General features: G+C 34.8%; 1 protein-coding gene and 1 pseudogene across 1 annotated transcript in view; both read left to right on the top strand.

Moving 5' to 3' along the window:
- The first annotated feature begins 3706 nt into the window (after positions 1-3706).
- On the top strand, positions 3707-7709 carry LOC125133368 (elongation factor 2-like; annotated as a pseudogene).
- A 1281-nt stretch (positions 7710-8990) lies between these two features.
- CCDC178 (coiled-coil domain containing 178) overlaps positions 8991-22539 on the top strand; it is a 425098-nt gene continuing 411549 nt past the window's right edge. Inside the window, exons 1-3 of the mRNA XM_047791472.1 lie at positions 8991-9000; positions 9829-9918; positions 18907-19046. Of these exons, the coding sequence (XP_047647428.1) occupies positions 8991-9000; positions 9829-9918; positions 18907-19046 (240 nt within the window). The remainder of the gene's footprint in view (positions 9001-9828; positions 9919-18906; positions 19047-22539) is intronic.

Here is a 22539-nt window from a genome sequence, read left to right as displayed (position 1 = left end):
AATAATTTAAGATAAAGTTGCTTAATATTTTTATGAGAATATGAAAGAATAGGGAGAAAGTAGCACATTACTTTCAAAGCCTTATCAAAGCCTTAAAATAACATGAATACAAACAGCATCTTACAAATATAAAATCCTAGATACAGACATCTATTAGGTTTTAGAACAGTAGATGGTACTTACCATCACTGACTTTAAGGCTTTACATTTTGTGAGTGTTGGGTTTAAATTTCTATGTTGTCTAAACATTGACTTTTGATATTATTTGTGTATTTGGGCAATGGGTGATCCAAAATGATTTTATATGCCTATTTCCATTAAAAATAAATATTTTTTCAAATAAAAACATTGGAATAAATTGGGAGAAAATATTTTAATGCATATTTATAACAAAGGACTAGATCTAAAACTATCAAAGATTAAAAAAGCCAAACCCAGCACATATTTCTCCATATTTATACCCTAGAGATACTCTAGCATAATTCACAAGGAAAAGTATTCAAGAATCTTATAGAAGACTTAGTTACAATAGGGAAAATATTTGAAGAAACTGAAATGATCATCAACAGGAAATTGTTATACCGAATAGAATTCTACACAGCAGTGAAAAATAATGAAATACAGTTACATGCAACAACAGATAAATCTCAAAAATGTACTAAACAAGTAAAAAAGAAGTTGTAGAATGATTTGTAGCATATAATATCATTCACATAAAGATGCAGAACTCTAAATGAGTGTTTTACAGTATACTGTTTTGAGATATATATATATATATATATATATATATATATATATATATATAAAATAAAAATAAACTGAAACCATGGGGATTATATATTTGATAGTTGATAATTCCTAGTGAGGGAAGAAGGAAACTGTGACCACTGAGGAATACATTTCTCAGGCTGCACTGCAGGGTACAAGGGTTTTGTTTGGTTTTGTTTTATATTGCTATGCAATGTTTCATTAGGAATATTTAAGACAAATACAATCATGAGAGGAAATGAGTAAAATGAGAAGGTTTTCTGTCTAGAAAGATTGATAGCTCAGAAATTTCATTTAATCAGTGAGGAAGCAAACTAAATTTGAGGAATATAGTGATTTGCTGAGAAGCCAGCCTAAGGGTGGTAAAATAAAAGAAATTCTATGTGTCATATGCTTTTCAGGTTTGGAAACAGGCAAAAATTCTAATTAAAACTGAATAACAGAGCCAATGCCAAAAAGTTTGACTAGAAAGAGGAGAAGGTGACAGTCCCAAACCAAATCTGCAGGATTATAAACTAATTGAAAGTATTTCATCCTTCCATATGGTTTTTCATTCATGTATCCTTTCATTTTCAACAAGACAATATTGAACCCCTCCAATGTGCCAGACATTGTGCTAGATCTGTGCTGTCCAATATAGTATCTACTAGCCATATGTGATGATTTAAATTTATTTTATTGTATTGTATTTTTTTCTTGTTAGGGCCGCAACTGCAGCATATGGAAGTTCCCAGGCTAGGGGCTGAATCAGAGCTGTAGCTGCTGGCTTATGCCATAGCCACAGCAATGTTAGATCCATGCTGCATCTGCAGTTGACACCACAACTCATGGCAATTCTAGATCCTTAACCCACTGAGAAAGGCCAAGGATCGAACCTGCATCCTCATGGATACTAGTTGGATTCATAACTTACTGAGCCCCAATGGGAAATTAAATTAATTAAAGTGAAATACAATTAAAAATCTATTCTTCTGTTACATTAGCCGCATTTCAAGTGAACAAAAGTGATTCTAAGTGATCATATGGCTAATGTAATGCTTACCATTTTGGAGAGCACAAATTTGGAACATTTTCATCATTATAAAAAGTTCTTACAGCAGAAATCAGCATAACCTTGTTATTTAACTCTACTAAAAATTGTAAAAAAAAAAAAAGAAAGAAAGAAAAGAAAAGATAAGAAAAAGAAACTTCTATTTGATGGTGCTGTTGTAGATGCCAGGACCACAGCAGTACAACACAGACTCTGAATTCTAATAGAGAAAAGAGATGATCAAGGAAATGGTTATAAAACTGTAATAAATGTTAATCCTGAGTCATTAGAAGAAAATAGAGTAAATGGAGAGAGAGAAAAGGGGATGGTCTGATGCAGTGGTTTTCATAAAGGATCAAAGCAATTGAAAGAAAGGCATTTCCATTTAAAGGGAGGAGCCTGAAAAGAAAGAAATGTGTGGCTTCACACACAAATGCCAACAGAAACAACTGTTCTAATAAAAAAGCACAAGAATTGGCTAGAGTAGAGAGATTATTATCTAAATGTATTCTCTCTTGCTAAGCCGCCTCTTTCTTGGTCCTGTGGCTAGGGAGTGCAGACTTTTGTTGGAACTTTATTTGGTCTGTGTGCACTGGCATAACTGGGTTGCTGGTTTCTTCAGCTTCAACTTTGAGATATATGAAGAAAAAGAAAATCTTGGAAATTTACCAGCTCATTGTTCCTCTGATCTCAAGGTGCCCAGCCAGTCTGCCTTCTTCTCTCCACCTTTCAAAGCCTTATGTTTGTTTTATATATAATGTCCAGGGTTTTTTGTTGTATGGAGGGGAAGGACTAGGTATAAAACTTCACTCCATATTCATGCAAGTGGAGATCGAGTGCACTGAGTTTTATGCTTGCTTCTGTATTTTCTGTATTGTTATTTTCAGGGTAATTTTTTTTCCTCTGAACTTATTTCACCGATTATTTCTTCAGCCTTATCATATCTGCTTTTAAATTGAACCATTGAGTTTAGAACTGCAGTTACACAGCAGTGTGTAGTACATGAGCTTCTAACTGGCTTCTTTTCAAATCTGTGTATCAATTTACAAAATTTGTAGTTTTGAAATTTTAAAATTTGATGTTATATTTATAAGTATGTTAAGCTCAGTTGCTAGGTGGTTTATATCTGATAATTTCACTATCTGGAGTAGGTTTGGATCAATTTCTGCTATTTTTCCTTTTCTGTTGATTTTTATTAGCTAGTCTCTGTGTGTTGGGTTCCCTTTCAAAGTTTGTGCTGAACAAGAATCACCTTAATTCATTTTCATCACATGAGATTTTGAGGCCATTATTGCAATCAAATTACATAGATAATTCTCTCTACCTTTGTGTATATTTGACTTTGTCCATAATAAAACTTGTTTTAAAAAGGGACTGAGGGAATATAAAGAAGAGATGATAATAAGGTTTAACTTTATCATATAAAATGAAACAATGTAGGTTCTAGCTGTGGACTCTGAGTCCACAGCTTCAGTGATATATATTAAATTACCTAGAAGTCAGGCCAAATATCTGTTTAAGTTAATGGCAGAATAGGGGATCAAAGAGATGGCTCTTTAATGAGAATTTTTACATTTGGTGTTCCTAAATAGGATAATAATAGTACTCATAGGAGAAAGAGAATATTGTTGCATTGCCTTACATTTTAAACATAATTTGGTGTTGATTTTTACATATATACATTGCATAATATTAAAAACCTATCCTGACATAACCAGTTCTTGAATTGACAATTTTTAGTGAAATAAACCAATTTCAATTCATGATGTTTAAATATTTTTCTTTCTAATTATTAGGTTCCAAAGGACTATAAATAACCATGCCTGAAAATAAGATAATTTCCTATTGTCCCACTGCAAGAGATCAAACTAAGAAAGGTAAGTTTATCCTTAAATGATTTCCTTTGACATGAGGCCACAGATAAATGCAACTCAGGTCACTCACAGTCTTCTCCAGAACTGGGGATCTGAGATCAGGAAGATGAGGTAAGTGAAAGGAATAAGTTAAAGAAAAACTCACTATATAGATTACAATCAATTTCTTTTATAATTACTACTGAACTACTGTGTAGGTAATACAACAATGGTCTGCTGGAGTCAGCTCTTACTAGTTTATGTCAGCCAACTATATATATCTTTTCTCAATTCTACTCCACTGATTGGTTGAAATTGGCTATGGTGCTAGTATTTACTACCACCTGACAGGTGGTTAATTACCAATACACCCTTGAAAAGAAAAATACAGAATGAAAAATGAAAAAAAGTATATAATTCTATTTAAAAAATTGTATTAGATTTTATTACATAATTGTGCATCCTGAGCTCCACTGCATCTTTTATTCTGCATCATGTTAGCAATATCATATCATTAAGCACTTCATCCTATTTGTAAGACAACAACCATTATAGAGAACATTCAGCTCATCAGGCAAAAAACATTGAGATGTCTATGTTCAAACCACAGGATCTTACCAGACCAGTGTTTATGACTCTGTCTTGGCTGATTTTAAACTTTTAAGCCCAAAGTACTCTTTTCTGGATGATGTACTAAACCTAATTATGTACCAACCTTTGAAAAGACTTGTCATTAATGCTGTCATTAACATCCTGAGAACACAATGTTAGGTCTTATTTATTAACTTCTACTACATGATAACCAAAATAATACTTTTTAACATCAAAAATAGATCCTTTCCTTATGTTGTATATAAATCAAAATGAAACTACAATGGTCATATCAAAATTCTTATTATACCATAAATAAGCACAGAAAATTGGATGATTATTCTGTGCTCTGAGCTGACATAAATAATAAAATAAATTCTAATGGTTCTGAATAGTCACAGCCATATCTTAAACATACTGACCAAAAATACTGTCACATGACTAATGTTTACAAATATTTATCTCTGGGGTAATAATTTCTATTACAATTTTCAGTATATTTTTACAAACTTACCATCTGTAATGTTTGGATTTTTGGGCGATATTTTCACTAAATACAAAACCTTAGTTCATGGCAACATCACATTTATTTGTATTAAGATACTGATATTGAATCAGTATTTCTATTGTTTTTCATTATGTATCTTTTCCACATAACAGGCTTAGATTATGTTTTTTCCAGAAGATATATGCTGAAACAGGTGATATTTCATATATGTATAAATATTTATAACATATATGTAAAGCACAAAGAATACTGATAAAACTGAGTACACTCACAAAGCACATTAAGAAATAGAACCCTGTGTTCTCTCATCTCTCCCAAATCACATTTAGCTTTATGTATTAAATTTTAATATGCTAATATACATATACTTATAGTTTTACATATTTAATCTCATATTACATTTTAACCATCTTATTAATTCATCAATATTAGGTGGATCATCTGAAAATGATGATTTTAACTTTATTCTATTGGTTAGTCTAGATCCTTTAGCACCCTGTTAAATAGAGGCAATAAAAACATGCATACATTTCTCCCTGTTCCTGATTTTTAAAATGAGACTTTTGGAGTTCCCGTCATGGCTGAGCAGAAACAAATCTGACCAGCATCCATGAGGACACGGGTTTGATCCCTGGTCTCTCTCAATGGGTTAAGGATCTGGTGTTGTGGTGAGCTGTGGTGTAGGTCTTAGACACAGCTCAGATCTGGCATTGCTGTAGCTGTGGTGTGGGCCAAGCAGCTACAGCTCCTATTTGACTCCTATCCTGGGAACTTCCATATGCTGTGGGCGTGACCCTAAAAAGACAAAATAAAATGCGACTTTTAATATTTTACCATTAAAAATGATGTTTTGAGATCATTTTTATAATATACTATAAATTGTGGGTATGTATTGAATTTTATGAATACTTTTTCCACATTTATTGAAAAATTTCTGCAACTAAATTTTTCTTATTTAAACTAAGTGACTTTCAATTGTTAAACTTTTTATTTCTGGGACAAATTTAAATTATTTTGTTTTAACCTTTTATTTTAACCTCTTGTTGGATTTGGTTTGATAGCCATTTGTTTAGGATTTTTTTTTCATCTATGCCCTTGAGTAACATTGGCCTCTAAGTTTTCTTATGTTTTTCTAGTCTGATTTTGGTAGTAAGGTGTATATAACCACATAATTGAATTAGAGAATCTTTCATTTTAAATTCTTTGAGAAAAACAATTTGATATTATTTTTCTTGAATGTTTGGCTGAACTTATGTCTTAACTTTTAGGAAGATATTAAACTATTGATATAAATTAGTTATTCATTACAGGATTATTTAGGCTATTTATTCTTAGTTTGCTATTAGAAAATTATAATTTTTCTTTTGAAAATTTGTTCATTGATTAAACTGTACATGTATCAATACAGTGTTGTTAACAATATATTTTTACATCTTCTGTATGCAGTATTCTTCTTTATATTCCTAATATTGTATTTGTTTCTTTTGTTTCTTCTCTTGTCTTGATCAGTTTTGCTAGATGTGTTGATTTGTGCTAGACTTTCCAAGTGGTAATTTCTGACTTTTTATTTTTTAATTTTAATTTTTTGGCTGTGCTTGTGGCATGTAGAAGTTCCCAGGCCAAGGATGGAACCTGCATGATAGCATTGACCCAAGCCACTGCAGTGACAATGACAGGTCCTAAACCCACCGAGCTAACAGGGAACTCCATTTCTGACCCTTTAAATTATCTCTAGGGTTTTTTTCTTGTTGTTGGTTTGCTTTCTATTAATTTAAGACATTATTGCCCCTTGTCTTGTGTCTACTTTCTTTGGGTTTGGTTTCCCACATATTTTTAATTTGGATGCTTAAATCACTGCTCTTCAGGCTATTTTTCTTTTCTAGTGTAATTATTTAAAGCTACAAATTTCCCTTGACATATCATAGAGATAATAAAAAGGACTGAATGTCATATCAGACATATGAAGACTGACTCAGCATGCATAGAGTCACTCATCATGCAACTTTACTAAATGCTATTATCAGTAATACTGTATTTAACTTTTAAAAGCTGAGTTATAATTCATATACTACCATAAAAATTTATCTCTTTCAACTCGGTGTTTTCAGTATAATCACAAGTTTATGTAACCTTCATTGCTATCTAATTCCAGTACACTTTCATAACCCTTCAAAGCAGCCCTATACCATTAGCTGCTACTCCCCACGCCCTTTCAACCCAGTCTCTGGAAATCACAAATCTACTTGCCTTTCGGGAACATCATGGGCCTGGTGGGTGTCGTCCAGTTCTTGGTAAAGACAGTCACCATAACCACTTTCGAGCATGCCCACTACCAGTGTGTGATGAAGTTTAGCGTAAACCTGGCCGTCAGGATCCCTGTGGAAGCCAAGACCCCAGCTGAACTGCTCTAGCTGGTGAAGGGGCTGAAGAGGCAGGCCAAGTTAGATTCCAGGGGGCAGTGCATCACTGAAGAATTGGGGGTGGGGGGCATATCACTGCAGGTGCTATTGAGCTGCAGCTGGTGATCTGCCTGAAGGACCACACTTGCATCCCCTATCAAGAAATCCAACGAGGTGGTCTGATACCATGAGACCATCAGGGAAGAGTCGAAAATGCTCTGCCTGTCCAAGTCCTCTGACAAGCACAATCAGCTGTCAATGAAGGTGCCATCCTTCCCCAGTGGAGGACCGCAAGAGCCAAGGGACTGCCAGGTAGGAGCCAAAGTATCTGTCGGTTATCTGGCAGAGAAATATGAGTGTGACCTGGTCTGGGCCCCCAAGATATGATGCTTGGGCTGCGCTGGCACCAGCCCCATCGCCCTCACAAATATCCTCACAAATATGACCAAAGTATGCAGTCTCTCAACAAGACCAAGTACAGCGCCACCGCTGGCTTCCAGAGCAGGCGTGGCGAGGAGAAGCGGGGCATGCGCTTCAAGGCCCTCGATGTGACTGCATAGGAATGCACCCAGATAGCCCCCACCGCCCGGCACCGCCTCCATGGCAGGTGCTGACCTCCAGCCTGGGTTCCTGGATCCCAGTTCATTGTGGAGAGTTAGTGTCAGGAACAAGCAAGCGGTTGGTGGCATCTACAGGCGTCCTGTACAGAAAGCGGGGCCGTGACTTCCAGGAGTCCCAGGTACACACCCTCCTGTTTGTCGTAATCCCTCCCAGCCCGTCAGGGAGCCCTTTGACATCACCGGCAACCTGAGGTCCCACACGGGCAGGCAGCCAAGCCTTCCTTAGTGTGTGTGAACACTTTCCGCCCCATTCGCGTCCGCAGCTGGGTTGTGAGGAGATGCGCAGGCGCAGCAGCCTGAAGGAAGCATCCGGGCAATCCACAATTTGCAGGCAACCTCAGGGCAGCATGGCGCGGGGTGGGGAAGTCCCTTCAACACATCGCGAGAACTCCAGACCGTGATGCTCTGCCTACAGGTATCTGGGGCTCACTTGGTGCCGGGGTTCATTTGGTGCCAGGGCTCAGCGTTAACTACTGATGGGCGTATTTCAGATATTTGTATCAAGATTTCAAAGGTAATAGAAGTGCTCTCACAGCTGGGACTTTTTTGGCCAGTGGGGGTGGCGGAGGCAGGATAGAAGACTGTTTTGGACATTTTGTATAAATGAATTGCTAAAGTAGTTGGCCTCCTCTGTGTTCTTTCTTTCAAACTAGAATTTTGTGGAGGTTTCTTTATAGGACTGAATAATATTGCATTGTATGAATAGTCCACATATTGTTTATACGTTCCTCAGTAGTAGGTAAGTGTATTGTTTCCACTTTGGGGCTATTATGAATACTGTTATTATGCATGTTCAAGTGCAAGTTATTATGTGGGCATCTGTTATTAATTTCTGTTGGGTCTACAGTTAGGACTGGAATTATTAGGCCATTTGATAACTTGATGTTTTCATTTTTAATACATACTTTTTTGACATTGAATTATTCCTTAGCACATTTGATATTTGGAAATGCACAATAAAACTTCCAAGTACTTTTGAATTAATTTTATGTGACTAATTTCTAATTGCAGAGAAATTGTAGTTATTTTCTAATTGTTGAGATTGTTGCCTGAGCTACTGTAACTTTTCATAAAATTTTATTTACTACCTTTAAAAGCTTTTATTCCATATCTGTGTGGGTCTAAAATATGTATATGAAATTTGTCATATTCATCATATTCTATATATAATATAGTTCTTGTTAACTGTGTATCCCATAGATAAATATTGGAGAGTTTAAAATGTCACCTGGTATTGTTTCTTTATATTTTATTTTGTGTTAAAAAATTCATTATTAAATATGATGTTGCTGCACTTGAAACTAATATGACACTGTAGGTCAACCATACTCTCAATAAAATTTTTAAAAAGAAAATGCAAAAAAGTCAGTGTTTAACAAAATTGTAGTTTATCTATGCTAGAATCCTACACAGTAAAATGATATAAACAAATGGTACATGTAAAAAAAAATGATGTTGCTGTATTATTTTGCACACACATATTTATTTATTAACTGTAGCTTTAATTGCAAAATAATACCTCTCAATATTATTTAAAGTTCTAGATTCCTTCATAATTTGGTCATATCAAGTTCTGTTTCTCAGGGAAAAATGTATATAGTTTAATTATAATATTTTTCTGGTAATCATTGTTTTTGGCTGTTCTTTTTGGATAAATTTAAATCATCCACAATAGTTACTTTAATAATACAATGTTTCCAGCAGTTACCATTTCTTTCATGTTTTGTGTATTTTTGCTATGAATATACTTTTGCCTCATTTTTGTTTTTTGGTGGGATTTTGATATATAAATATCCTATTTGTAAAAATTATTAAATATTAGCATAAGATATTCCATGAGCCTTTAAACCTTATATTTAGCTATTCTGAATACCTTGTGAGAGTTAAGCCAATTGAAAAACACAGAAAACATCTAAAGATATTCTGCTCTGGATTTTGTTTAATATTGATATTACTTTTTCAAGGACAGCACATTCATAACATAGTTTTATACATTATTTTGCTTATTTTAAAAATGTATATTAACTTCTCATGGAAATTTTTGTTTTCTTTTAAAAAGGCAATGCCACATCACAAGCTTTGGTTCAATTTAATGCCCCTAAGGAAGCTGTTGAGGTTTTTCATGAAAATAAAATGACGAATACTGAAGGTGAGGACCGAATCTAAATTGTATAGTGACCTATGTAAGCTATATAGCTATATTTTTATTAAGAAATAAATCCTAAAGATCATTAATAGTTAACAGATAAATGATATGTGATATTCAGAATACAGTATCATAATACTATTAATAATAGATCGTTAATTACAGTTTGGTTCATAAGAATTATTTACAATTTCAGAAATGTATGTAATTTTTAAACAAATATTTTCTTTATCCTGCATGCCAGTACTGGCAAATGCTAGAAGCTTCCCAGTTTATTGAGCATATGTTTCTTAGAAGAAAAAGAATAAGAACTAATGTTTTGGGGGTGTGAAATCCAGAATTAAAAATTATTCATTAAGAATCTATCCAATATTAGCTCAGAAAATGTTTCTGATATTGTATGTAGAAGGAAGTAGAAAGAGATGATGAAATGTATATGTTTTATGTATAGGGTTTCATATTTGTTTATCCTCAGATCATTTTGGTGGACAACTATATTTTAGCAAAAAAAAAAAATTGTCATTTAGTTAAATTTCTGCTCTGTAGATGTTCAGTTTGACAGAATAAAATTGGGATGTTACTGCTCTGATTATTTGTCTGTTTCTGTTCAATAGAAATACTGAATAGAATTTTAATGTTGTTCTGGCTTAAGAGTTTATTGCACATAGTTAGTTATGGGCCATAGTTAGTTTTGGACAAATTTTTTAAAATGTCAGATTACCGATTTATGAAACAATTAATTTAAGACACTGGAGTATAATGTGCTGTTAGTGTGCAGAGATACTTAAGAAATGATTCTTATGTGGAGTGTATAATATTTTTCTTAGGGCCACAACCATGGCATATGGAGGTTCCCAGGCTAGAGGTCAAATCAGAAGTACAGCTGCTGACCTACACCACAGCCACAGCAACACGGGATCTGAGCCGCATCTGTGACCTCCACCACAGCTCATGGCAACGCCAGATCCTTAACCCACTGAGTGAGGCCAGAGATTGAACCTGCATCTTCATGTATGCTAGTCAGATTCATTTCCACTGAGCCATGACAGGAACTCTGGAGTGTATAATCTTGTAAGGCAAATAAAATAAAACTGTACACCAGTTAGTACAATGCTATAGAAAAGAATTATATAGAGAAAGAGCAAAGATGACACAAGGTATTTAAAGGTTCTGCAGTCAATTCCAGTTTGTGGTCATGGGGTTTCCCCACCGCTAAGCCATTCTTGGACACCAGCTGGGTGTCCTACAATTCAGCTCAATTCTGACATCATCTACCTGGAGATACTGTTAGATCCCCTAAGTTAAGGGCTTAGTTCTATTAGACTACCCCTTGCCCCACTTCAGATGCCTACGCTTCTGATCAACAGCTATAGATTGGTGATTCCAATTTATACCCCTTCTCTTTGGTTTTGATTAATTTGCCAGAGTGGCCCATAGAACTTAGAGAAACATTTTACTTACTAGATTCCTGGTTTATTATAAAAAGATACAACTCAAGAACAGCCAGATGGAAGAGATGTGTAAGGCAAGATATGGCATGCCACTCCCCCCAAATCTCCACATGTTCACCAACCCAGAAGCTCTCTGAACCTGTTCTTAAGAGTTTTTATGGAGTCTCCATTATATGGGCAGGATTGATTAAATCACTGATATTGGCTATTTTTCTTAAAAAAATATATATATGTGTGTGTATATATATATATGTATATATATGTAAGGATTGCACCCACAGCTCATGGAGGTTCCCAGGCTAGGGATTGAATCAGAGCTACAGCTGCTGGCCTACACCACAGCCACAGCAACGTGGGATCTGAGCCACATCTGGGACCTACACCACATCTCACAGCAACGCCAGATCCTTAACCCACTGAGTGAGGCCAAGGATTGAATGCACATCCTCATGGAAACTAGTTGGATTGATTTCTGCTGCACCGTAATGGAAGCTCCCTAAAAAAAGATTTTTAATTACATTAAAAATAATTATAGCTGATTTACAATGTTGTGCCAATTTCTGCTCTACAACAGAGTGACCCAGTCATACATATATATATATATATATATATATATATACATTTCTGAGTCAACCTCCATTCCCTCTTCCCCCCTTAGGGGTCAGAGGTCAAGGATGGGACCGAAAGTTCCAACTCTGTAATCACAAGGTTGTTTCTCCTGATAACCAGTCCCCATCCTTAGGTGGAGTCCAGAAGTCACCTTATAACATTACAAAGGACACCTTTATTGTTCTCATCAGTTAGGAAATTACAAGAGTTTTAGGAGCTTTGTGCCAGAAGCAGAGGAAGACCAAATATGTATTGCTTATTCTAAATCACACTATCACAGTAGCATATGGCAAATGAATACTGTGGGACAAGAAGTGTTTTGAGTAACACCAATTTGTATGGCCTCTAAGGATGAAGAGAATTGTTAATGAACAAGGATAGATTTGAACTGAATCTTGAAGGATATATTTGTATTGAAAAGTTGAGGAGAGAATTTAAGCATGAACAGAATGCATCAAATAATAATGATGAAATAATACAAAGTACAGAAAAAATACTTTGACTCCAGCCTAGGAAAGATTCAGAAATTCAAAGATATTTGGTTAAAACAAAGCTAGAAATGAGGTGCGTCAAGAAGCACTTTGAATTTCAGGCTCGAAAGTGTGAGCTTTTATTATTGTTCAGTCTCTGGTCCTATAGGATTTGGATTGGATATATTTCATGGGAGGTGTTATGTTACCAAATCCTTTGCTTGGAAGTATGAGTCTAAGTGTGCTATGCAGAATCATTTGGTTATAAGGGAAATATGGAAACTTTTGACCTAGAACAATAAAGTGCTGGATATTTCTCCAGAAAAGATAGGTTTATTTAGGGTCAGCAAATTTGGAGTCAGCAACCATGGGGTCAGAACCATGTGCACGTTCCCACCAAAGCAAGAGAAGAACTGCTTTATACCTGGGAAAAGGAAGTTGGGAGGAAGTTATGGAGTTATAGCTCCTGCTGGTCTCCCTACTCTAATTGAGCTTTCTGTTTATTAATTTTTTAAAAAATGATTACCTTATCATTATAGTCTGTGGTTAAGGTAATAAGGATTTAATCTATGAAGGATCAATGGATATGAAAGGTAGCAATTAAAGAGATGTTGCAAAGGAATTGTTAAGATTTGGTCAGCTGACTTGGTATATTGATATAGAAACTTGAAAAGAGGATCCAACAATGATTTAACTGTTGCAAACCTTGATAATGGAAAAAGAGAAGTAAGAAAGGAGTTGAGTGAAATGAAGATGAGTTTAGTTTTGAAATACTGGCTTTGCCAATGGGTTTGGTCCTTTTAAGAGTACCTCTGGTTGGCTGTATTTGACAAAGTCCAAATGTTTAATACCAAACGTATTGTAGAGGGGTCTGTAACCGAAAGTTTATCTTGTATGTCTTTACTATCTCATCATTCTTTTATTTGCCAAATAGTTCCTGAGTATCGACTCTGTGCCAGGCACTGTTCTCACTGCTTGGAATGTATCAGATTCCTCCTTTCTTGGGGTTCCCTCTGATGGCTTCCTTATCTTTTCCATCTCTATATCCAGTCATTGGTAGCCTTTCTGGCTTTGGCATTTTAGTTTACTGATACCATGAATTTCTTTATTTCCTTGTTTGTGGTATATCAACTTCTTAAAAGATACACGCTAATTTTAATTTTCTTTCTCCATACTATCTACATAGGATCCACAAGTCCAGTCTACTTTTCTCTACATTCAGTGATAGAATTGGGCTCTAGGAAGGATAGAGTTTAGAAGATTTGTACATTTGGCAAGAGTTCAGTGTAAAGTTGAATCTAAAGATGTTTCCTTGGGAGTCAGGCACTCAAAGTTGACTAAAGGAGAGAATAGAAAGAGGAAAGAGGATTTCTTACTAAGTAGTCATGATGAAGGAATATGAGGAGAAATAAGCAATGAAGATGTGAAATAAAGCTCTTAAAGAAGAACATTTCAAGGAAGTGTTTTCTACTATGTTCTGTATAAAGAGTTAAAAAAGAAGGAGAATGGTACAAGGTTATTGATTTCAGTCACTGGGAATAGTTGGAGGTTTATTTTAACCAAACAAATTTGTTGAGGTAAAATTTAAGTGCAGTAAAATCCATTCATTTTAAGTATGCAGGTCAATGAGTTTTTACAATTGTATGCATCCATTTAGCCACCATCTTAAACAGGATGTAGAAGCTCCCATCTTTTCAGAAAGTTCATTCATGTCCTTTGTAGTCAATATCACTTGAGCCCATCCCTCATATGTACTGATAGGATTTTAGTTTTACCATTCTAAAATTTTAAATAAATGGAATCATTCCATTTGTGCTCTTTTATGTCCAGTTTCTTTCAAAAGCTCAGAGGAGGTTAGTGAGATTCACCCATGTTGTTGAGTATTATTAGTAGTTTGTTCATTTTATTGCTCAATAGTATTCCCTTGCATGAGTACTGTATCATTTATCTGTTCAACCACTGATGAAAATTTGAGATTTTCTAATTTGAGACTACTATAAATAAAGCTGTTATGAATATTTACACACAAGTCTTTTTCTGGACATGTTTTTATTTAACTTGGGTAAATGCATACAAGTGGAGTGCTGAGTCATATGATAAGTGTATGTTTAATTTTTATAAGAAACTGTAAAATTGTTTTCCAAAAGCAATTTACATTTCCACCAGCTATATGAGTTATAGTTGTTTTATATCCTTAGGAATACTGGCTTTTGTGAACCTTTTAAATTTTAGGCATTATAGAGATTGTCAAGTGGTATTGCACTGTGAATTAAATTTGCATTTTTCTGATGATTAATGATGCTGAGCATACTTATTAGTCAATTGCATGTTGTCTTTTGGAAGAGTCCAAGTCTTATGCTCATTTTTTATTAGATGGTCTTCCTGTATAGTAAGTTGTAAATTTTTTTATACATTCCAGATACAAGTAATTTTTTGGATCTGTATCTATTTCCTCCCATTCTCTTGCTTGTCTTTTCATTTGTTTTAATATCTTATTGAGGTAAGCCGAATGTTTTGATTTTGATGTCAAATTTACTTTTTCTTTAATGTTTGTCCCTCCTTCTCTCCCTAATTTCCTTCTTTCCTGCCTGCTTGTCTGTACTTTAGATATTTTTCCATTATAACCTGGCCTGTATTATTTCTGATGAGAAATGTGGCAGTTATTCATATCCAAGTGCCCTGTATGTAACATGTCCTTTTGTTATCTGGCTGCCTTAAAGATTTCATTGCTATGATTGGTTTTCAGCAATTTGACTATGATGTTCCCAGACATAGTTTTCTTTATATTTTAACCATACAAGATTTATTGAGTTTCTTGGATATGTGAGTCTTTGTCTTCATATTTTCAAAAAATTTTGGCTATTATTTCCAGAATATTTTTTACTCCAGACTTCACTTTCTTCTCCTTCTGGACCTTCAGCTTCACATGTGTGTTGGATTGTTTGATTTTTTCCTTATAATTCCTTGAGGTTCTGTTCTTTTTTTTTTTTTTATTTTTCTTTCTGTTCTTCAGATTCGATAATTTCTATGAGTTACTCCGCATATTCATTCTTTACTCAGGAAAAAGTCTCCCTCCTCCCCTTTCCCCGCTCCCAGTGTATAACAAAACTAGAGCTTTGTTTTTCATAAAAAATGTTAAAGATGCTTTCTGTTCATCACAAAGAGGCTTTGCAAGGAGAAGAAATTATTTCTAAACTCAAGAGCACTAATTTATCTACATTTTGGAAAGAATATCGAGTTGTTAAAAGGGATTATTGAATGTGAAAAATAAATTTGTGTTCCTGTAAGTTTTTTACTGAGAGTGCCCACTTCCAGATTAACAGATGATACAGTAGTTGAGATGATGGATGTATAGGAAATACATATGAAAATCAGAAGAGATGTAAAAATGGTAGTGATAAAATCTTAAATTATTGGGGCTCTGAATAAATTATGTAAGGATCAAATTCACTGAGCAAGAAGAGTTGACAGTTAATGAACATAGACCATTGTTTCGCTATCCACATTTTTTCCTCAAATGGAGGTTTTATGTTGTAGTCTCAACAAACCTCAGCCCTGGCCGAGGTCCAGCAGCATCTTGCTCTTGTATATTGATTCTGAGCAAGGAAGTTGGAGTTGGAAAGGTTTTTAGAGCGCCGTTCCTGAGTTTAATTCTTTAAATACTCACCCTGATTGTTTGTGCATAGGCTTCGTGAATCAGAGCTCTATCAATTTATGTTTGACTAAAACCATTAATTTATTGTATCATGGAATTTTAGGTGAAAATGACCTTACATAATACTTCACCAACTCGTTCATTTATTCAGTGAGAATCTGAGGTTAGAGACTGAGTAGTTTTAGCTTATGAAGCATAATTATCAAGTTGAAAAAATGAGTGACCATGGACACCTCGTTTAGTGATCAGGTGTATCTTTAATTTGGGTAAATTAGAAAGAAATGGAAAGGAAAGTTTTAACTTATGCTGTGCATGTGTTAGAATAAAGCAGTAATGAGAACTCCTGATTTCTGGTTATATCTTCTGCCGCTTATGATGCCATGTCTCTTACCGACTTTAGTGTAGGATTATTCACAGTATTTCATTTTCCCCACTTTACCCTATGTAAAATGTTAATTGTAAACAATAGGGTGTTCTGGAAATTAATTTTCAATTAGTACTTTGAAAGTGTCACATGTAGAAAAATGTTAAATGAGTCATTGCTCTCCTTGTTTTCTCCACATTTAATGAAGCAACAAATGCTTTGAGTATAAGGACAATTGCCTGGTTGTTAAATGTATATTAAAACCTGGAATGAATAAGCAATGAGATCCTGCTGTATAGCACTGGGAACTATATCTAGTCACTTATGATGGAGAATAATGTGAGAAAAAGAATGTATATATGTATGTGTGCTGTACAGTACAAAATTGAAAGAACACTGTAAACCAACTGTAATGGAAAAAATAAAAATAATTTAAAGAGGAAAAAATGTATATTAAAATCTTATTTCTAGAGGGAAGGGCAACATGCCTTTTTCAGGATCTTTGGATAGGAGATCAATTTTTTTTTTTTTGTCTTTTTGCCGTTTTCTTGGGCCGCTCCTGCGGCATATGGAGGTTCCCAGGCTAGGGGTCGAATTGGAGCTGTAGCCACCAGCCTACGCCAGAGCCACAGCAACGCTGGATCCGAGCCGCATCTGCAACCTACACCACAGCTCATGGCAATGCTGGATCGTTAACCCACTGAGCAAGGGCAGGGATCGAACCCGCAACCTCATGGTTCCTGGTCAGATTCGTTAACCACTGCGCCACGATGGGAACTCCCAATATGTAATTTTTACCAGCTTGTTTTTTGGTCCTTTGTTACAGAGATGAAACTCTGTATCTATCTGTGTAAGAACAAAAGAGGAAAATTGGAATATAACACAAAAAAATAGTCATAGCAAGTGTGTTTGTTCACTATGGTCAAAGCAAACTCAACTGCATTAGAATATCAGCACTGCTATCTGAACGAACATTCAAATTTCAAAAGCAAGTGATAGTGAGGTGCTGTGAAGTATATTTTGAAAACCACTTCTCATTATTTTACCACATTTTAAAAAATACAAGAGCAAACTTGATGGTATTGCTTACACTCCAAAGCCAGGGAGATGTGGTTCAGTTCCTAGCTCTCCCATCTCCCAGGTCTGTGCAATGGGACACTTTATATAACATCTATAAGCTTTGATTTCCTCATACATGAAATCAAGGTAATAATCCCATTTTATAAGATTATTGTGAGGATTAGATAAAATGTGGCATCAAAAGTACTTAGCATAGTCTGATATTTGACACATAGTTTTAGCACTCAAAAATGTTAAAAATGTATACATTTCTATATGGGCTATTATTCCACATACAGGATAGGAATATAAATGGGACAGAGTAAACATTTATAAATGAAACAGATATGCCGTTTTGACAGAGACTCACTTTTGGAGGAAGAGATTACACAATTTCATTTAAAAGATGTTTAAACGTTTGCAGTTTAAATGAAGCTATCTAAAATATTTACCATCTCTGTGTGTAAATATTGAAACAAAAGGCACAATCTGGAGGCAACAGCATTCCCTCTGTTTTCCTCAAGGTCAACTGAAATGAGGACATCAGACTGTTCTCATTGAGTCACTGAGCCTATTTTGTGCCTTGCATTTAACATCAGTGGTTTCGGCTGTCATCCAGTCCAATAGAGTCCTTAGAGGCAAAAGGATTGCAAGTAAGCACTTTGGTGGAGTTTCATGGACAACTATGCTTCTGCAACCTTCAGTTGATTTGGGACATGCCAGGATTAGAATCACTGAGGCACATCAGACTGAGTGGATTTTATGATGAGTACAACCTGAATGCCATAGTGAGAACATCAATCACTCTTCATATGAGACTCCAATTTTCAGAAATGGAAGGTAGAAAATGAGGTTATTATGAGGATGATGGGGACCTGCTTTTTTTTTTTTCTTCTTCTTTAGCAAGAGAACCCATGCTGGATTTAAGGCAGAACTTCTTCAATGCCTGAGTGGTTGGACATTATTTACATTAGAAGATGTGGAGTCTCTTTGAGGGGAGAACTTAAAATATATTTCAAAGTCATTTTTAAAGTGATTCAGGATCTATTTAGAAACAAATGGTCTCCTGCCTTTTTTCCTTTCTTTTTCCATGATGCTATGGAACATTTTAACTTTGCTTGAAGTTTTATTCTTGCTTCTTAGGTTTGTTTTTATTTATTACATTTTAAATTATCAATGAATATTTTATTTTAGCCTTCAGATTACTTCATTCTATAATAAAATAAATTAATTCTATAATCCTCTGACATTTATCAATCTGTTAAAGAAAGTCTAAGAGTGTTAGTATTGGTAGAGCAGAATACATTTTGCATATTCTAAAATCAAGGTTTGGTATTCCATATATAACTGCGAACTGATGTCTTCTATCTGCTTTATCTGTAGGAGTGAATAAAGGCATTTACTTTAGCTATCCATGCCGACGTAAAAGCTGTGCTTTAGTAAATATCCCAGCACTATGTGTCAACAAAATGATTTCACACATTGAAGATGTGGAGTCTAAAATACAGGAGAATTTGAAAAAGGTAAGTGATAGTTAAAACATTGACATTATTGTAAGGTCTAAAGAGCCTAAAAAGGTCTGTTACTTCAAGAACCTAGGGAATTATTATTTTTTTTAATGATTCTTGGAATGCTGTATCAAATCTTTGCTCAGGTGCGTAATTTACTAATCTAGACATGTTTTTGATAGTGTCACTTCAGAAGGGTAAAACGACCTTATTAGATTTTTTTTCCTTCCTGTTTGTTCTTTATCCAGAGGCAATCATGCTAAGTAGTAATTTCCATAAGCCAACTTGACTAGTAAATTAAATAGTATTTATATCCTTTTTAGAGACACTAAACTGATTAGATGATTAGGTAAGTAAATTGGTATATAAAAGGACAGAATGCCCTTTTTAATGAGTTATTTTGTTCTAAAGAAAAATTTAATAGGGTCTGTTAAAAGAGAATATAATGATTCTTTCTTTGTCTTTTTAACCTCTTAAAGTTTGCCTTTATTATGCTCTGAAGGGAGTTCAGTTTTAAAATCACTGTAACTCAGTTATTTTCAAAGGATTATTTAGGAATGATAAAAACCTTCTCATACCTTTTTTAACATTATGCTTCTAAGCAATTAATGCACAGTTCCACTCCCCAGACAGGAAGGTAAGTTTGCCAGAGATTTGTGCTATTTCTCTTCCTTTACCATGTTACTAGATCTGGCTCTGAGAAAGGTCCAATGCTCTTCATCATGCTTAACATACAGTGCTGTCCCCTTCTAGTGGCATTAAAATACAGTCTTTGAGATCACAGCCCTTAGAGCCTCATATTTTGGAAACTTAGATGGGAATGGAGATAATGATATTGTGTTAAAGTGCTACTAGCATATGTTACTCACTCAATATATACATTAGCTATTGTTATTTGTATAACATTGTGTATTATTCTATATTAGTATTATATTTATCTCTGTTTCTTGTTTCCCCAAATTAGAATACCCCTTCAGAAAATGCTTTGCAGGTCACAGGTATAATGTGGCCTGGGCTTTGAGGAGTATATTAAGTAGATAGAAGAGAATTAATATTAATTAATATGATATGCTATAGACTTCACCTGTGTTTTCTTTTTTTTTTTCTTTTTATGACCACACCTGTGGCATATGGAGGTTCCCAGGCCAGGAGCAACAACCACAGCCACAGCAACGCCAGATCCCAGCCCCATCTGCTACCTATGCTGCAGCTTGCAGCAACGCCAGATCCTTTACCCACTGAGCGAGGCCAGGAATTGAACCTGCATCCTCAGGGACACTATGTCAGGTTCTTAACCCACTGAGTCACAATGGGAACTCCATGTGTCTTAGTTAATAATTATGCATGTTGTTAAAAATGAAAATAGATTCATAGGTATTTTAGTAAGCAATTATAGTAGCTATTATCAACCATTGAAATAGCTCAAAGCTATTGTTGAATGATTGTTATTATGTCTTACTGACAGATGAGGAAATAATAATTTAAAATAGTTGAGAATCTTATTCAAAGTCACAAAACAGAATTGGGCCTTGAAAACACTTTCTCTGTTATCAAAGCCCATGTTCTTTACCCAGTCCTGCTAGAGATTCTGAGCAGGTAATGAACTGTTAAACACTGTGGATAATGGGCCAGGTAAAATATTACCTTAGGTAAAATAATTCACATAGTATGATTATGTTTTACAGCTTATCCTCAAGAAAACTGAAAATGCAGCATTTTGTGTAAATATATTATGTAAATGAGCCAGCTGCCATAAATTTGTCCATCCACTCATAGAATTTTAAATACAATTCTGAAATCTTAAAAATTCTTCAGAGTCAGTTACTGTGAACATTTTCTCTATATTTATTTTTGTAAAGAATGAGAAAGCAATGCAGAAGTGATGGAAACAATCACCTGCATAACTTCCCAGACAAATAAGAGCTTTTGTTGTATTTTTTTCTTCCACCTTTTTCTCCTAGACTGGAGATAGTCTTAATTTGGAATGATCTCTACTAAATTGAAAATTTCCTCTTCATTTAATCAACACAAGTCCTTAAGATGCTACCATGACTTAATGGCATAGAAAGCATTTAAAAGTCATTCCTCAAAATATAAAGAATATATTGCACAAAAAGAATAATTATATTGTGATAACAACGATAGTAAAGCTAGTATTAATTAAGTGCTTGCTATATATCATAGGCTGTATTAAACACTTAATAAGCATGGTTTTATTGAATGCCTATGGAGACCTCATGAGGTAGAAACTGCCATTATCCCCATTTATGGATGAGGAAAATCATTCCAAAGGTTCGTTTCTCCCAGAGTCAGCATTCAGACCAGCTGTGTCTGAGACTTAAGAACATCCTATTCACCATTGTACTGAGTCATCCCTAAGTCTGAGGGTATGTCTGCTGTGAGGACCAAGTAACATGAATGTAAAAATACTTATAATAGGAAAACTTTGCTTTTCTTGCAGCACTTTGTATCTGTTTTAGTTCTGAAACCTATTGTTTAATCATCTGACCCTTTTGACCAAGTACTTTGAGTTCTCTCATTCTGTTAATTCTGTTATATTTCATTTGAAACTTCACTTCTTGACACATCCACTGTTTCCCATTCTATTATACCCATTTTTCTTGTACTTCCTTCCACAGTCAGTTCATCTCTTAAAACACTCACCAATTAGTATGTTTGGTCCTTTAGTCTGCTCAGGCTGCCATAACGAAATACCACAGACCTGGTAGCTTAAAGAGAAACTTCTTTTCTCACAGAGGCTGGAAGTCTAAGATCAAGGTGCTGCCAGGGTTGGTTTCTATTGGGGAATCTCTTCTTGGTTTGCAAGCAGCCTCTTTCTCCCTGTGTCCCAGGACAAGCCTTTTCTCTGTGCCCATTTCTTGGGGCGAGGGCTCAGGTGTCTCTTCCCCTTCTTATAAAAACACAAGTGTTACTGAATTAGGACCCCATCCGTGTGACAGCATTGAAATTTATCTTCTTAAAGGCCTTATCTTCCAGTACAGTTACATTGGAGATGTAGGGCTTCAATGTGTGAAATTGGGGGCGGGGGGAGGGGACACAGTTCAGTCCATAACACTACTGTGATAATTTGGAGGCTCAGAAGTGTCTTTGGATTTTGAACTCTCTTTTGTTTTTTAGCCCAGAGTGTTTTGATTCCCACACGAACTATAGGGCTTCATATTTATTTGATTATGTTTATTAATCCTGTACTTAAAACTGTGGCCATATCCTTTTTTCTTTAACATAGTTTCCTTTCTTTTAGTTAGGTAATTAATGTTTCATATTCTTTTAGATAATATTGGATTTTTTAAAAAATAAACTTTTGCTATTTTAGAACAGTTTTAGATTTTTAGAAAAATTGGAAAGGTAATACAGAGATTTCATATATACTGTGGACCCAGTTTTAATATATCTTATTTTTATGTAGTACATTTGTTGTGTAGTAATTTGTTGTAACTAATGAACCAACATTGATGCATTATTACTAGTGTTCATACTTTAATTTTCT

This window comes from Phacochoerus africanus, chromosome 8 (genome assembly GCF_016906955.1).
Source record: "Phacochoerus africanus isolate WHEZ1 chromosome 8, ROS_Pafr_v1, whole genome shotgun sequence".
NCBI classification, from domain to species: Eukaryota; Metazoa; Chordata; class Mammalia; order Artiodactyla; family Suidae; genus Phacochoerus; species Phacochoerus africanus.
This window is presented reverse-complemented; position numbering and strand designations above follow the sequence as displayed.